Source organism: Salminus brasiliensis, chromosome 14 (genome assembly GCF_030463535.1).
Source record: "Salminus brasiliensis chromosome 14, fSalBra1.hap2, whole genome shotgun sequence".
In the NCBI taxonomy this organism is placed as follows: Eukaryota; Metazoa; Chordata; class Actinopteri; order Characiformes; family Bryconidae; genus Salminus; species Salminus brasiliensis.
The window spans coordinates 15,080,457-15,098,328 of record NC_132891.1 but is presented as its reverse complement, the minus strand read 5'-3'; the positions used below and the strand labels follow the sequence as shown (position 1 = coordinate 15,098,328).

At 39.7% G+C, this 17,872-nt stretch overlaps 1 protein-coding gene across 5 annotated transcripts in view; it reads left to right on the top strand.

Moving 5' to 3' along the window:
* Positions 1-17,872, top strand: part of rgs19 (regulator of G protein signaling 19) — a 61,698-nt gene that overhangs the window by 4,367 nt on the left and 39,459 nt on the right. For 2 of the 5 annotated variants that reach the window (XM_072696551.1, XM_072696549.1), the window contains exon 2: positions 9,323-9,433. In XM_072696551.1, coding sequence (XP_072552652.1) covers positions 9,419-9,433 — 15 coding nt within the window. In that variant the 5' untranslated portion in view covers positions 9,323-9,418. Of the gene's footprint in view, positions 1-5,556; positions 5,623-9,322; positions 9,434-17,872 lie in introns of those variants that run through there. The other 3 variants (XM_072696550.1, XM_072696553.1, XM_072696552.1) reach the window with 3 other exon arrangements.

The window sequence follows — 17,872 nt, the reverse complement described above, 5'->3', positions numbered from 1 at the left end:
TCTAGCATTTGGATAATGTATAAATTTGAAAAGAAAATCTAAATTTAGAATTTTGAAAAAAAGTTTCATTGTAAACATGTTCTGCAGAGAAAACATTTTGCACTTTATTATTAAGCATTGTTTGAGGTCATTTTGCACAACACAAAATGCATTAACACAGCTTGCAGCAGTGTATTAAGAATTTTCTTTTATAGTTAGCAACAAACTTGCAAAGATTTTGTGAATGCTAGATTTCTAAAAACTAAAAAAATAGACATATAAAAATGTTTTTTGATTTTACATTTTGAAGAAAAAAAATGTTTTATACAAAATGTAATTACAAAGGAAATAGACATATTTGAATTTGAATTTGAAACTTAGATCCAATAGAACACAAACTTTTCAGTGAGATAACACTTATTTGATGCTGTTCATCAGAGCGACTTACATTTAAATCATATTACATGGGTAGGAGATTGCAGTGTTGAGTCTTGCCCAAAGACCCTTAGTGGTCTGGTGGTCTAGTGACAAAACTCTGACTGAAATAACACTCATTTCTGTGAAATGCTGCTGATGACTGTCCGAATCTGGATACTGAAACAGAGCTGCAACTGGCCAGTTGTTGCCCAAAATAAAAATACTGCACAAATGTTTTACATGCCATGCCATGGTAAACCTTATATGTGGCTACAACAGCTGGACCTGCTTTGGCCACACAGTCAACTTGCCTTTGCTATAGCAGACCTGTAAGTGCCTTAACTGGCTCGTGCTTGACCCAGGTCCATCTATTATCTGGGTTCTGTTGAGCAAAAGATGCAAATTATTCAAAAATCTGAAAAATGACAAATAAACAAACTGATAGAGAATGGTGCTAGATGAGCTCTGGTTGAGGTTCAGGTTTTATGACAAAATGACCTCATAGTGGTGAGTTGATATTAACATAGTGTCACACTCTGAACTCTATTGTTTTGCTTAATATGACGTAAAGCTGTGACCTTTGAAATAAGTAGGTTAATCTATTGCTTCCACTTCCTCTGGGCACGTTTCAGGAAGTAGATAGAGATGCAATGAATTGCAGCCAGCACCGAATGTTTCAGCTGATCACAAAAGTAGCAGTGAATGGAAAACCACTTCACTTAAATGTGTCATGTTTAGCATCATCTGTCTGGCCAGCGCATCAGGGGAGTATGCTGTATGTCGTAAATCAGACAAAATCTTTTTCAAAAATGTACATTTAGACTTCATGCAAGATGTTATTTAATTAAGTGGCATTGGCGTCACTAGCTTCACTAGTCTAAATTGCCTTAATATGCTGCCAAAAGTATTGGGACAACTGCTCATTCTTTGTTTCTTCTAAAATCAAGGGTATTTAAAATACCTGCTTTTGTTGGAGTCTCCACTGTCAAGGGGAGGCTTTCTACTAGAATCTGTAGTATTGCTGTGAGGACTGGATTGCATTCAGCAACAAGAGCGTTAGTGAGGTCAAGATGTTGGATGATCACCACCCTACCTCATCCCCAACTCCCCAACACATCCTTAAAGTATTGAATGGAGCAACATCCATCCAACATATTTCCACTGCCCCACAGCTCAATTCTGAAGGGCTTTATACCCCTCTACCCCACTGTCTGCAATTAAGCATGGTTGCTAATAGGTTATTGGGGTGTCCCCAAACAAAAGGACATGACGTCCTCAGCCTAAAAACCAAGAAAATCTGCTATACAAATATTGAAACGGTAGAAACACAACAGTAACACTTTGCTTTGCTGGCTATGCTGCAGATTTTGACTCCAGCTTGCATTTACGCTTCCCATTTAATTATTGAAAGGAGGCTTTTACAACATACAGCATGCACTACTGTAAACAAAATTTTGGAACATTATCCTATCAATAATTTTTTATTGTTTTCCATTCAACAATGGCATTTTAGTACAGTATTCATTGCAAAAGTATAAACAATAGCTTTTCTAGAAGACTTATTCAGTTACTCAATTTTCAAGGAAATCATAAGTAAAAATGATCTATTTAGAAAGAAATTCTGTCAGATTTGACCACCACAAGGCATTCTGGAAATGAATTTATTGTAAACATTATGTTATAGAGACTTGCCGGTTATTTTAGAATCATCTACAGCTGTGTTTATAATTCTGGAAGCATCTAAAATGCATTTTCTTTTTTTCAGATTAACATTTCAGTTTCTCACAAATGACATGAGACCTGTTGAGGTGCACAGAACTACACCCTGAAAAAATTGTTCTTTAGTAAAGACAATGGATATTTATATCGATGGACACCTCAAACAACCATCTGCTAGTTTCTTCATATATGATATATATCATATATTCATATATATTTTTATCAAGCCTTTTTAAATTAAAATCTAAATTAATTTTATATGCTACCAAAAGAAAAATGAATTCCAAACATATATGTGTATTAACAATATGTGTTACAATACATATTCCATATCTAAAAAATAGATCAGTGCACGGTTCTGTATGGAAGGTCTATTTGACTGTTGGTGCGACCCGTTGTGGAGCAATATAGAAGCATCTACAAAAGGTTTTCCATCAAGCTGAAGAACCCATAAAGCTAATTGTTTCTTTGAGTTGTGAGATCCTTTACTAAAGAAGCCATGAGGTAAAGCCTCTTTTTTTAAGGATGTAATTGTCTGCATGTTTTAGAAAGCAAGTAAATGGACTGCAGTTGTAATTTTAAAATACACTGGGATCCAAAAAGTCTGATAGCACATTGGAAATCTGGGTTTTTAAAATATGAATCTAGATTTACAAAAATAACAGCAATTCTAACTGAAGTGTTATTGCTTGGAGGTTGGAACATTACTCATGCAATTCTTTAGTGTCAATGTCCAGGTGATAGTGTTCACTGATAGTGCTGGAACCACTATATCAGGATGGATCATTCTTTCCATTTTGGGCAAGAAGGAGCACGTTCAGGATACAGTTGTATTTTGTAGTAAATCAGATGAACACAGAACCGTCATAATGTGAGTTTTACTATCGTCAGTCTGGAATTTGTGCCAGTCATGCCACCCTTATCTTTACAGTTCAGCGCTTCAGAGGTTATATAGCATGTAGACTGCCATCATGGAACTTTCTGAAACCCTGTGTTTCAGCAAATAAATACATGTAGAACTCTCTTTCATTTCAAAAACATTGGTAGTCCAAGTAAAAGCAACCACTTTTACTTCTATTTTAAGGACCGGAAATGCTGTTTTAGCATATGTCAGCAGACCACCATTAAGCCTGACCGATATTGCCCACACTGACAACATTTCACAGCAGGTCGAGCAGGATATTCCAGCTTGACATCCGTTTCACTGCAAGCTAAAGCGGAATATGCTCTCTTTATCGTGGACCCGAGTTAACAACAGTTCAGCAGGTTTCAGTTCAGCAGTGGCAGCTTTAGAGGGTTTCTTGAATAGCCTGGATTGGAACGTCTGAGAGTGTTAGATGACACTGATTATGGCGAATAGGCTGCGGAACTCAGAAAGACTTGAGGAACGTAGTTTGTCCACTGTAGCTGAAAGAGAAGAATAAAGGAGTGCGGATGAGGTGTAATTAGGTGAAATGATACTCTTCTATGTACTACTAAAAAATGGATTGTTTGACTCATAACAGTCAAAAGTAGGACCTTTTTTTGGTGCTTTATTGAATTCATTTGGAAAGTGTATTTTACAGCCAAGGGGATTTATCTTGTATATGAAGAACAGTTTAATCAGCCAAAAGCAGTTTCTGCATGTACACTTTCTTTGCTAGTCGTTCAGGTTCTATATGAAATCATTGCCTATTTTTAAGGATGTAGTCACTGACATGCACTTTTATAAACAACGTAAATAGATTGCAGTTGTAATTCTGGAATACAGTAGGGATCAAAAAGTCCAAAACAGAGACCAAAACAGTATGATAAAACGGACTCCAGTGCAATTGCTCAGTTTGTTTCAATAAGTGTGAGTCCTTATTGTCCTCGTCTCCCCACTTCGTAATTGGTGAGTCTCCGTGCAGACCTGCCAATGTTTCTGTGCTTTAACGTCTTCTGTCTGACGCTCTAGTTTAGCGGGACTGTGTCCTAAACCACACACTACAAAAAGCTAGTGACCATTAGAATCAGCAGTCATTAGTGTAGTATAGTCGTCAGATTTTACAGCTTACAGGACCCACAGACACAACCACCTTTTGCAGGCCAGTACTTGCAGCCCAGCCTTCTATCATACATCCCCTTTTTTCCTCTAATTTTGGTTCGGTTGCAAATATGTATGGACGCAAAGCAAATCCCGGCCAATGCACATCTCTCCTTTATAGTGCAGTGCTGACTCAGCAGTTAGAGCATCGGATGGGTTAAAGGCGGAGGCCAAATTCCATATGTGGTGTCCAATCTATGAAGAATAGGATGGTCTTTCGTCTTTCTCAAACCAGGACTAAAATGATATTGACCATGTTAACTCATTTGGACTAAAGTCAGACTGTCTATTGAAGAAGCTCATGTTCGGACGACTCTCGGGTGGATCTGATCTGCTCATCAGAGGCTTTTGCAGAACCTTGTTGTTGTCCATGTGCGTCCTGTAGTTAACAGGAGAGAGGGGCAGACTATGAAGTTCTAAGAAATTGTTCATTTCAGGGAGTAATTTAGCTGTGTGTTCAATGTTTTTTTTTTTTTTTTCTTCCCTCGGCCTTCATTGTTAGCATCCCACGCTAAATGTATCTGAAGCCACTTCTGCAAAGCGGAGGAAAGGAAACGTGAGTGGGCCTTCCTATCAGAAATCTCACGCTTACATTTGTGCTGGAGTATGTAGATGCCTTGCTTGCTGAATGTGGATTGCAGCACTATTGCCGCACTGTAGTTCTTTTTCTGGCCTTCATTCTTCAGGCTGAAGGAGACGGTTGAAGTGCGAGTCACTGAGCGATTAGTCTTGTGTCGCTGTAAAAAGAAGAAAAAAAAAAAACAGATCTTAAAGAGGAAGCATGAGTCACGCATGTCATTCTGTGGTCATATCCATCTCCCTCTCTTTCTCTCTCTCTCTCTCTCTCTCTCTCTCTCTCTCTCTCTCTCTTCGCTCACCATCTCCCCCATCCTTTCACCCCGAGCTCACGTGTTTGGTCGGCCATTCCATCATGATGTAGATCAGCTCAAAGGTAACCCCCTAAACTCTGTTATTCAGTAATTAATCTTAAGGACTGTTGTGAAACGACTGTGTAAGATTTGCAGTCACGAGAGTGAGGCATGTGAAGGTCTGGATTCGCCAAAAGCCGTAGCCTTAGAGTTTAAAGGGTTAACTTTAGGCCAGTCTGTCACAAGGCCCGTTACTGATCATCCCCTTGACGGAGCCACACGCTTGGCCATGTTTTGGCTTTTGCTGTCTCTGTTTTTCCACAGAACATCTTCACCAACTTCCCCATTTCTCCCTTCTTCTCTCGTCTGTTGCCCGTTTCCTCTTTTTTTTTTGTTTTTCTCGAGCTGAAAGCTCCTTCCTCCTCTCTTCTTCGGCCAGCTAAAGGAGAAGTAGGAGATCTTGGCCATGCCAGAGTCAGTTGTGCCTTTAGGTACTAATCCAGTCATAGAACACACTCTTCAGCTCTGGAAATCGAACAGCGTAGCTGCATTTTCCCGTAGAACCGGGACAATGTAAGTATTATCAGGCCTGCTGTTTAATTCCTGCTTTTCTTGAAACTGCTTTTTTAAAGATCAAGCAGTTTATTAAGGAAAAAAAAGAGCTTTGACTGGGTGTGCTTCCTTAGCTAAGCTGAAGTCCCATTTCTGTGGCATGCTTGTGCCCGTAGATCGACACTGTGAATGAAGTGATAGTATGATAGTACATATTTCAAATATTGGTTGTGGCGTTTGCTGGCACTGTGAGCCGGGTGGTGAATTTCGCCTTCATTTTGAAGTTTGGAGATGTTGTAGGCAGCAGTTTGTCAATCTCTGTTGGCCGTACGCTCGTGGATACCAAATTAGAGAAGTGATGTATGACTTTCACAGAGCGCTGAGGGCTGGTTTGTTGGGTCAGTTTGGTTTTTAGGGTTGTTGTAGGTCCTATTTAAAGATTATATTTGTTACATATGTGTCAATGTGTTTATTAGTATCTACTCAGAGTGGAGAGTTACGTGCTCATGTATGAAAACTTTTACATAGTGTATGTTTTGTTTTATTTAGAGGTATATTAAGTTCTTGTCTAAAAAATGCGATAAGCTTTATTCATTATAACCTTTATTAGTACATAATTGGAAGTTTGTTGTATGAAATTCATTAGTAATTCCATTATTAGTTGAAATAGTAGTGCAAATGATTGATCTTGATTTGTTATAAAAATGTGTTGTTATTAGAGTATAATTGTCCGCACTTTGATTTACATGGTTTTCGGACGTGCCCTTTATGTGAGTTTATTGAGTTAATATGTATACTTAAGAGTTAAAAATGCATAACAGGGTGTTAACAAACATGCTAATATGTAATAATAATTTAATGATGAATAATTTTCACATAGCAGGCCTCCAATTATGTACTAGAAAATATCTTAATTAACCTCAATGAATAGTAAATAAATCACTTAGACATGTCTATCTCAGGCTTTACTCAATTAAGGATAGGAAATAATAAAACCTCTTCAGATTTACCACTATTTGACCATAGACAATATTACAAAGAAAGACTCTGACGATTTCTAAGTTCAGGAGTTGTTTTAGATAGTAGATTAAATGGCTATATTTGTGTTGTAGACACAGATCATTACTGATGTGAAGAAATGTCTCTACAGTGAACGGTTTTACATCAAACTACTCAAAATGACTTTTTTCTGTTTACATCTCATCCAAAAAACAGTACATAAATGTAGACAAAAGGAATGTCATGCCAATTAAAAAAGGAGAAAATTACTCTCAACCCCTGCAAAACAATATAGAGGTTCACATGTGAATTGTTTGAAAATCACTCTTATCTTATTTACATTGTTTTTGTTTTGGGAAAACGACAACAGTACACTACAGTGTCAGTAGTGTAATATGTGTGATCTATTTAGACTTTCTGAGTAAAAGGTTGTCTGGACATTTTCCACTCCAGTGAAGACTGCCACTGTAAACTGTTCAGTATTGGACGGTCAGAGCAAACCGTTCCATACAGACAGTCCAGTCCAAACTTTGTGTTTGATTAGAATGAGAGTCAACATTTTGAGTAAAAAAACACTGGATTCAGCCTATTACTGTGCTGTATAGGAGCATATACCAATATATCACTTGGCTAATAACATCTGCTAATATTAATGATCCATTGATTTATTGGGATCAGCAGAAGGATCAATATTAACGTGAGTGATAATGCTTGCTGGGATTAAAACTTGATTTTATTCCAGGGCGTTTTTGTCTGTCCATTTAGCGTAGGCATTTTAACACCATGTAAAGAATTGAGATACAAGTTTTTTTGCATGACAGTGATGATATATTATTCTAAAACATTCTGGTAATAACAAATGAATTAACAGAAAGGCAAGCAACAAATGATTATCGGTAGCTATCGGGTGAGGGAGGCTATACCCATTGGCATTAGGCATGGTGCCAATAGTTTCACGTTTATCTGCTCCTGAAAGTCCTATTCTGTTGACAGTACTTCTCTACAGGGACTAGACAAACTAAGTGTGTGTGTGTGGGTGTGTGTGTTTTACCAATGAGTGTACTTTCTCAGTGCTGCAGTGTTTATAGCATTTAATGTAGTGAGTTTCTGCCCTTTCCTTAGGGTTTAAGATGTGTGACATCAGTCAGTAAAGCACTTTTTATGAAAATAGAAAATCTGAAATTCTACTGACTGATATTGTTGCTTATCTGAATTTCTGAATCGATCACAAAAGGTTCATGTCAGTTGGATCTCTACCTTATAGACCAAGTAGAAGATTTCATTTAAAAGGACATATAAGGAAAGGTAACGGTACCGGCAGTGAGGGGTCACTGCGGTCACTGAACCTGGAAAATCCGTTTTTCTTTCTACAGCGGTACGTGCAACACTGGAGGCTACTTCCTGTGTGGTAACCGACCATGTGTAAGGTAGAGCGTTTGCTAACGAGCGTCAGCACAGTAAGAGGACGAGCAGAAGCTGGAATTCGGTCGCAGGCGTTGTTGTAGTTGTGTGTAATACAGCTTGCATCTGCCTGATTAATGCTGCATGGGCACTGTGTAAGAGCTGACTAAGCAAGTTATTCCACAGTACCTGTGCGCCATAATGACTTATCTGCAGGAGAGGATTTGGGTATTTGCCTTTATAGGCAACATGTTGTTATCAGGTGGTGTTTATCACCGGATTGCTAAAAACATCCATGTCTGTAAACCAATTTGGGGGGGATTGAAAAGCCCTCCCGTCCCTCCCGAGTGGCATGTGGGTGTCATTTGCTCTCATAATCTAGCTGTTAGCCTCTTTTATTTTGGTAGTCTTTTTGTTACAAATGGCACAAGAGACAGTGCGTGGGCAAAGGCATAAGGAAGCTGCTTTCGAAGCAACATGTGACAAATGTTGCTCGTTACCTGATTGAAATCTATTTTTGGTTCACGACTGCTGTTTTAGCTTTAGACGCTCTCCCCTGCCACACCTTTACGCTTTAAAATGCAGTAAAAAGAAAAGTTTCAAAAGGTGTCATTCACTACACAGTCCGTTCAGTTCATACACTGGCCAGTCATATCTTTAAAACCACTCATGGGCAAGTGAATAACATTGATTACTTGATTAAGTTGATGTTTTGGAAGCAGGAGAAATGGTCAAGCATTAGGATCTGAGCCACTTTGACAAGAGCCAGGTGGGACATCTCCCAAATGGCAGGTCTTGCGGGGTGTTTCCGGTATGCAGTGGTTAGTATTAGTGCTGGGGGCACTAATTTGACCTCAAATCAAAATCACAATTAAGTGACGATTAATCACAATTAATGGGCGAACCTATAAACTGCTCGAGTTGCTCAGTTTGCTCAATGTCAGACTTCTCCTCCATGTCGCAGTCTGGATGGGGTGGAGTCACTCGATTTTTAACATCAGATTTTTAGAAGTCGGATTATTAGAAATAGTATGTTATATAAAAGCTGCCGGAATTTAATCATAAAAATTAGATTATTAGACTTTTTTCAAGGTAATAATGCATATGTGAAATTCTCCTTCTGATCTCTTTTACAGTAAGACACAGAGGCTTATGCCACACTCATCAAATGAGCAGTTTCTTTGCCACACACCACATTGCAATGTCTAATATGAAGTACTGCCATTCTTTCTCTCTGTTTCTCCCCTGTATTTGTGTGTGTTTTCTTGTACTCTTCTGCTTCTCCTAATATGTGTCTGTCTGTATGTGTGTGTTTGTGAAGGAGAGGTCCGCGGCCTGCGGGGGGATGACATGCATGTGTCCAGGCTTTTAACATCGTTGAGGATTATAAGACTAGTTGGCTGCCCTCCGCCGAGCCATGATGGACATTCTGGTAATTCGCCGCTATTTCTACACTGGTGGTGGTGCTTGTGCCGTGTTTGTGGTGTGTGTCGGTGGGTTGTTGGTCTGTGTGTCCAGTGGTGGTGGTTTGTCAGTAGTGCTAGTCAAGAATGTTTAAGCTGTACAGTACAGTTCATGCTGATGTTACACTTACACATGCATGCACACATCATTTGCAGTTTTGTATGTCAGTACACTGATGTGCCCAAAATAATAAGGAATATACAGAATAATACAAACGGTTTTAAGGACTATACAGTTGGAAGCACCCCTGGTATAATTGCATGTTTTCTTGTTTCTTGTGAAATACAAAGGGACTCTTTAATTGCTTAATTTAGAAAATTGTAAAGAGGTACAAAACATGAAAATGTGCCACCTACAAAGTTTATACCACCTTTTGTGTGTTTTATGTTTTTATCCTTCCAATGTGTTAAATTGTGTAGAGATTATAGACTAAAATATGCAGAAAACAGTATGTTAAATTCAGCAACAAGATAGGAATTGTGCTCTAAATATGCAGCAAAACAAAGTGTTAAGTTCTGAATAAAGATATAAATATGCTGAACAAATATGCAGAACAAACAATGTTAAATTCAGCAAATATGCAGAAATTGTACACTACAATATGCAGAAAATCAGTATATTAAATTCATTAAAAAGATAGAAATTGGGCTCTAAATACGCAGCAAAACAATATGCTAGTTTCAGAATAAAAATGTGAAATTATGCAGACAAAAACAATGTTAAATTCAGCAAATATGCCGAAAGTGTGCACTAAAATATGCAGAAAAATCTGTATGATAAACTCAGCAAAAAGACAGAAATTGTGCCTTAAAATATGTGGGAAAACAGTGTTACATTTAAGAAATTGTAATAATAATAATAATAATTGTAATATGAAATTAATTTTGCTTTAAATATGCAGAAAAACAATGGTAAATTTAGCAAATATGCAAAACATTTACACAAAAAATGCAGACAAACTGTATGTTACATTCAGCAACAAGATAATGTTTAAATGTGGAAATATGCAGCAAAACAATATGCTAGTTTCAGAATAAATTATGCAGAAAAAATGAATGTTAAATTCAGGAAATATGCAGACATTTTACACTACAATATACAGGAAAACATGTTAATTGTAGCAAAAAGATAGAAATTGTGTTCTATAATATGCAGAAAAACAGTATGTTAAATTCAGCAAATACGAAGAAATTAAAATGCGCCCTGAAATATGCAAAAACAATTATGCATTCAGTTTTAATATTTATGATTGTTGTAGGAGATATGTTCACTTATTTTCATTAACCTCGAGTCACTTCAGTCAGAAATGACTCTGTTTTTTTGTGCCTCTTGCTAAACAGTATAATATTAGATCAGACATAAACACCATGTTTGCTGAAAATCTGCTGCTGATCGGTTGTGGTGAGATGTTCCTGAGGTGTTGTTTTTACATGTATATTTGAAAGGCTTGTTATACAACTGTTGAAAGCATCACGAACAGATGTAACATCCACAGTAGGTAGGTGTGGTGAGATAGATTGGCTGTGCCTAAATCTAAAGAGAGCATTGGGTAAATGGTCAGTGAGCGGAAGACTTCAGGGCACGAAACACAACACATGCACCTATTCCTTTTCTTCTCATCTCTCCTTTTTCTCATGCCTTATTGTAGCATAACTGACTAGTTAGTTAGTAATCTTAAGTTAGCTATAGCAATTTCCAGTTACTGTAGAGCTCTCTCTTTTATCTTGGACAAAGGTTGGTGCATAACTTGTGTATAAAGTGTGGCCTAAGAGTCTGAGACCACTCGTGAAAATGATTCTTGCATTTGTGTCGAACTGAATACATTTGCTTATAATAATGTATATTGTCAGCATAACAACTTCAGTGAGAAGTAGAACTCATTGTGGGCCTCCTGGTAGTGTTAATGTGAATTTGAGCTGCATGGACTCCACAGTTGGTGCAAAAGCCTTTGATAAGCAGATTGAAAGAAAGAAGATCTCAAAAAAGATTTATTCATGTAATTATTCTTCATAGATCGTCTCAGTTTTTAAAAGTTCTTAACTTTATGATCAGCTACTGGTCTCAATCTGTAAAAGTTCAGAAGCTTAGCCTCTACAATGGTCAGTTTATACTGATCGAATAAAAACAAATATAATAATTCAGTGTAGTTTCAGATGTTTGGACCCCACTGTGTATGAGTATATACACCAGTCAGCCATAACATTAATACCACCTCCCTGTTTGTACTCTCACAGTCCATTAGATCCACACCCCACTGAACCACCACAGAGTAGGTGTTATTTGGGTGGTGGGTCATTCTCAGCACTGCAGTGAAGCTGACAAGGTGGCAACATAGCACGAAAGCCCTGGTTCTTAACCACTGAATACGGACGCAAATCCTTGGCAATAAACGATATTTATTATAGATAGAGTTTGGAATTCGCTCCACCCTTTCTGAGTTGGGTGGAGGCTTTCATATCACTTGCTCAGAGGTCCTCTGGTGGGCAGCAACTACAACCGGGTGCCAGAGCCAGAGCGAAAGTGTTCACATTCACTAGCTTTTATTTCCAAGGCACTTCCAAGTTCCATCTTTTGCGTTCCGTCAACATTAGGTGAGGTGACATGTACATGAGGTGTACTGAGGTGAGGTGTGCTCAGCACCCCCTTTTCTATTTCCCAGATCAACACCGACAGGATTGAAAACTTCCGCTCTCTAAAATTAGCCACTTTTATTGGAAGCGCTTGACTTAAGATCATCAGTCCTGCACCAACCATCCCAACACTCAACTACTCCACAGAAGGAGACACACAGTGTCTACCAACATGACATCACACAGTGCGAGTGTGTGCTATTTTAGGCTGAATTTGTTGCAGGACTGGATCCCATTCATTCTGGGGGTTTTTTATTTTATTTTTTTTCTGCTGATATCGGCCCATCTATTTGCCAACTCAGCCGCCGCTGCTGGCGCTTCTGTACCGCCTGATACTCAAACCAGTATTTTGCTGTAGTAGAAGAAGGAGAGCCAAGACAGAAGGAGAAAGAGAGAGAGAGAGAGAGAAGGAAGAGGGCGAGAGATGGAAGATGTGTGGAGTAAGACTCTGCATTAGTCACATGATTCATGTCCAGCCAGGCATGGCATCTGGATAAAGTTAGAGAAAAGCAAGATTTAGATCTAAAAACAGACAAGCAGGCAGACATTCATCCTGTGTGTGTGTGAGTGTGTGTGTGAGTGAGTGTGTGTGTGTGTGTGTGTGTGTGTGTGTGTGAATGGAACTTCTAGGCTAACTGAGTGAAGCCAGCACACATCTCTCTCATGCAGTCTGCGCAGTTTGCATACTTTCTTAAAGATCCATCCAAACTCTATAGGTTAAAGCAGGCCTGTCTTTTAGACTCACAGAGTTTAGATAGAAACCTTAGAATAGGTTTAGGCTCTCTCGCGCTTGTTCTCGGCCTCTCTTGGCCTCTCTCTGCCTCTCAAGGTTGCTAACCTCAAGGGAGACGCCAGTTTCTCATGACTAATGCCAGGTTATGGATGTCAGTGTTTTTGGTTACTATGTTTGTACTCACCGTTGATTCCAGTCTTCTCTATAAAAGGAGGTTCTCCTGACCGATAAGAAAGTTTGGCTTAAATGGCAGAGCTCTTCAGTTCTGTGAAAACATGCTGTGTGTTTGACGCAATTGCTGTGTCGGGTGTTACAGTAAGTTACAGTAAGTGATCAGAACTGGCTTCGATACTCGATACTGGTTTTGCTGCTTGTTCTCTATAACCTAACCAGGCCCAGTTTCTCAAAGGCACCTTAGTGTTAAAGGTGTAGTTCTGCAAAAGGATCCAGTTAACACGACTGATCACTGACCCCAGATGCAGTCGATCAGCCTAGGCGTCATTATGCTAGGCTAGAGGTGCGAGAGGTGGCTCAGCAGTTAGAGCTCTGGGCTATTGATGACAGGGTTGTGGGTTTGATACTCGGGCTCGGCAAGCTGCCACTGTTGGGCCTTTGAGCAAGGCCCTTTACCCTCTCTGCTGCCCACTGCTCCGGGCATGTGTGTTTCACTGGTGTGTATGTGTTTGTTCGGAAGCCAAATTCCATATGTGTGCATCACAAATGGTAAATATGGTCGTCTTGTCTTGTGATGCTAATAAACACCGGATTTAGACTGTCACCAAGATTATCTCTGTGACCGTGGTCTGGTTTTGCCGTTATTCACGTTCTGATATAACTTAAGGTGGTTTTGGCTTCTCCTGTAAAGTCACTGTATTGCTGAAGCCTAGCATCTCCCGTTCAAAACTCCCATAAAGAAGCATACAGATACCATATACATGGCTTGGCTGATTAACCGCATCTGAGCTAAGTGCTAAATCGTGTTCATTTAAGTTTTGCCTTTTAAGATCATTTTCACTGGCAGAGATGGTGTTCAGTGTTATGCTTGCTCTACCATTTAAGGAAATCCAGCCCTGGTGATTCTAGCAGTAACTTCCCATATGCTGAGGATCCATGAGTTCCATAAAGCCATATGTCATGACTTTTTGTTTTACACATATATTTATTTAGGCTTTCTAAACTCTTCTAATATTTAATCAGAATATTAATCACGCAGTGTTGTGTAGTAAATTCAGTCAACTATAGTAACCTGTAAATGATGTCAAGCCAGTATTATGTCAGCTGTACTTGATCAACGGAAGGATGTGGTTAAGGTGAACCAAAGGAGTTCCTGCTGTGTTGTTATACCTCTTCTTTTTCCTGCCTGTGTTAAGAGCAAGAAATGAGTTGGCGTCCTGTGGGTGGGGCGGAGCAGCGCGAGGGGCAACCTGAGGCTTTGGCTTGGCATTTGGCATTTCCAAACTTAGTGTGTCGTCCTTAAGCGTGAAATCAGCATTGCATCATTTGCTCTCAGTTACTTACTCTCAGAAATTCCAGATTGCCTAAGCCTTTTGGGTGGAAGGGAGGTGGGGGGGGTAGGGGGGCTTGAATATCAACCAGATAAGAACATGTGAACTGCTGATTGTTAGCGGATGAGATTGCTATGATGTTGCAGTGTTTTGACACAGCATTCGTTTCGAGAGATACTGTTTGCTGATAAAGAAGCCAGATGTGATTTGAAGCTGTGCTCTTGTCTGGCTGGTGGATTGTTTCTCTGGTTGGGCTTTTTGCCACTGAGTGAAATCTCTCCTTCCTTCCATTTGTTCTTTACACTTCACTACTTCATATAAAGGGGATTCTTTGACTCATAACAAAAGTGGAACCCTTTTTGGTGCTATATATAACTATTTTTCCAAAAGGTTTTGTAAAGAACCTCTCACAAAACGTTTGCCACCAATGGAAAAACCTTTAAAGAGCCGTTCAGGCCTTTAAGTTGTTCTTTGAGTGGTTCTGTATACAACCATTGCCTTTATTAAAGAATTCTTGAGGAACCGTTTTTTGTATTATACAGTGGACCCTTTTCGCGATCATGTTTGTAACACCAAGTTCTTCATAACCCTATTTTTTACAAATTTCTGAAAATTACGAGCATTTCCCAAAACCCTTCATAACTAACATACTACTTAAAAATGTTTGTAAATGTAAGAGTTTTCTGACTCTTTGGAAACTCACTAAATCCTTAATAACTTGCAGTTCACATGGAGTTCACATGCAGTTCTACCTTAGAAATGATAGAGGCCACAAATTTTCCTTTATAAAAATCAATGTGCCGGTTCTATGCACAGCAACCTTTATATATATATATATATATATATATATATAACGTAATTCATATACAACGTAATTAATGGAGATTTTTAAAAAAACGTAATGGCATCACATACACAGGTCCAATGCCAGCAAATATAAATAATAACAATATGCCAGCTTGAATTATTTAGTATGTCCCTACTGTAACGTAGACTTTGGCTATATGTATCATGATGTAGTGCATAGTTTTACAGCCTCCGACTGTAAAGGTCTTTAGATCAATCCTGAGCATAAATGTATAACGTCGCTGTCCAATAAAAAACATGTATCTCCAAAATGGTGACTTTGTAGGAGAAGGCAGAAATGTACTGTAAATGTATTGTAAATGGCCACAAATTGGCCTATTTAGCTTGCTAACACTTCACCAATCAAATTGACTGATAAAGGAGAAGCCAACAATTCTGGAGAAAGACTCAGACTCAAGATGCTTGAACTCAACAGCAAATCTAACGCCCCTCTGTTCGCCACTCCAGTGTTGTTCATTCTGCCAAGGTGAACAACATTGTAAGACACTTTCTCCGACATCTTACAGACAAATGAGATCATTTCCATAAGATAACATTGCAAATACCGAAGCTAACGTCGGCTAGGTTGTGGGTTAGCAAACTGTAGGCTAAGAAGATGAGATTAGCAAACACACATGACAAAACAGCTGTTTCTGCATGATCGCTGGTAACACTAACCTGCTTTTGCTGTTTCACAAAACCAATAGGTTAGCGTTACCAGCTATCACACAGAAACAGAACCAACTCTTGACAATGCATGGTTCCACACGTAGCACGTGCTAGATATGCAGTCTCCCCTCCCTCTCTTGCAGATGGTTTGCTTTTAAAAAAAAGGGGTTCTATGTAACACAGAAATCCAGACCTAATCAAATCAGATCAGATCAGTCATTTGTTTTCTAGACCAGTTGAAGTTTTCTCCTAGTATCACCCAGCCAAGCCAACCTTTGTTGGCCTGTTCTGGGTCTCCCTCCCCTTTGCTCATTCATTCTGTCTCTGAGGTTTTCTCTCTAGCCCCATTCATGAAAATGACATGTTTTTGCCTTGAGCTGAATGTGAACTTCCCACACCTGATCACAGGTGTTTGGCTATATAGTTACATTGCGCTGGTTAGCAGGTGGCAGGCTTTCTTTAGCAGGTCAAGAAAGTGTCTGCACAACCTGTGTGGCACAACCTAAGAAGCCAATCAATGCTTTCATCTGTGGTTCTACTATGGAAGAAGACGTCACCTGATTGCATAATATCCACAATCCATTGCAACTGAGTAGGGTTTAAGTTGAACAAACAGGGTAGAAAGTTTGTGTAGGCCTCTTTCTGAATTCATGCTGCGTTACAGACAATTTACATGTATTACGTGCTGGTTTTACACTGATTATAGCTCAGGCCGTTCTGTCAGATTGTTGGTTTGAATGATATTGGGTCTAAAGATTATATATATATATATATATATATATATATATATATATATATATATATATATATAGTGTCTGTTCAGTCTCTCCTTTTTCCCTGTCTCTCCCTCTCCCTGACCCTCATTCTCCCCCTCTCTTCCTGACCCTTTTTCTCCCCTTCTCTCTCTTCCTCTCTCTTTACCCCCTTGTCTCTCGTATCTTTCTACTTCCTTCATCCCTCTCTCTCTCTCTCTCTCTCTCTCTCTCTCTCTCTCTCTCTCTCTCTCTCACTCTCTCTCTCTTCCCCTTTATCCATGCCATCTCTTCCTCTTCTTTTCTCTCCCTCTTCCTGTATCCCCCTCTTTTCCTCTTCCCTTCTCTCTCTCTTCCTCTCTACCTTGCTCTGTCTCTCTTTCTTTCCCCCTACCTTTCCTTTTCTCTCCTCATTCTTGCCCGCGTTAATCCTCTCTCTCTCTCTCCTCTCTCCCATCCTTCATTCTCTCTCTCACTCTCTCTCTCTCTCTCTCTCTCTCTCCCTCTCTCCAAAGCATCCTGCCAGCACGACACTGCTGACTGTTCTCAGGTCAGCTCGGAGACTTCCCTCATGTCTCCATGTCGTAATCCGCTCTTGTTAGTGGAGCCGGCCTAGGTTGGCGTGGATTAAGGGGGCACCTGCTGGGTGCAGAGAGGAGTTCCTACGTTGTTTTTTTATTATTATTATTGAGAGCAGCGCTGTCTACTAGGAGGCCTGTGTAAGAGACCCTACAGCCCGAGGGCAAGAGAAGGAGGGAGGCCAATAATGGTCCAGCTAATGATAGCTTGAATAACATGCAGATAACTGTGGGATGCCATGGGAAGAGGTCATGTTCCTTTTCGGAGAGGTAGGGAGGGTTTAAGATGAACAGATTTCCGAGCGCACGCTCGCGGAGCCTCCCTTTTAACATTGTCACAGGCAGCCTCCTAACCATGCACACTCGTGTCCTAGCTTTCGGTTTAATATAGAGGGAGGAAAGAAGCGAAAGTGCGACAAGAAAGATGAGAGAGAAGGCCAGTGAGAACCTCATGTGGAGCAAATTCAATAAGCCTGCATTACTGTATTTGTTTGCTCAGCACACACCCTCACCCAAATAAGGTGAAGAGAGTGACTGTGCTCGCAGTTCTTATTGGTGCGTCCCAGAACTTGCTGTTCTGATAAGTAATTCCCGTGTCCGTGAACCCCACGACCCTCCAGTAGCCTCTACCCTTGGACCCCTGGCCTGTGCTGTAAGAAGAGACACTCTAGGGTTGGGTAAGAGAGGAAGCTGG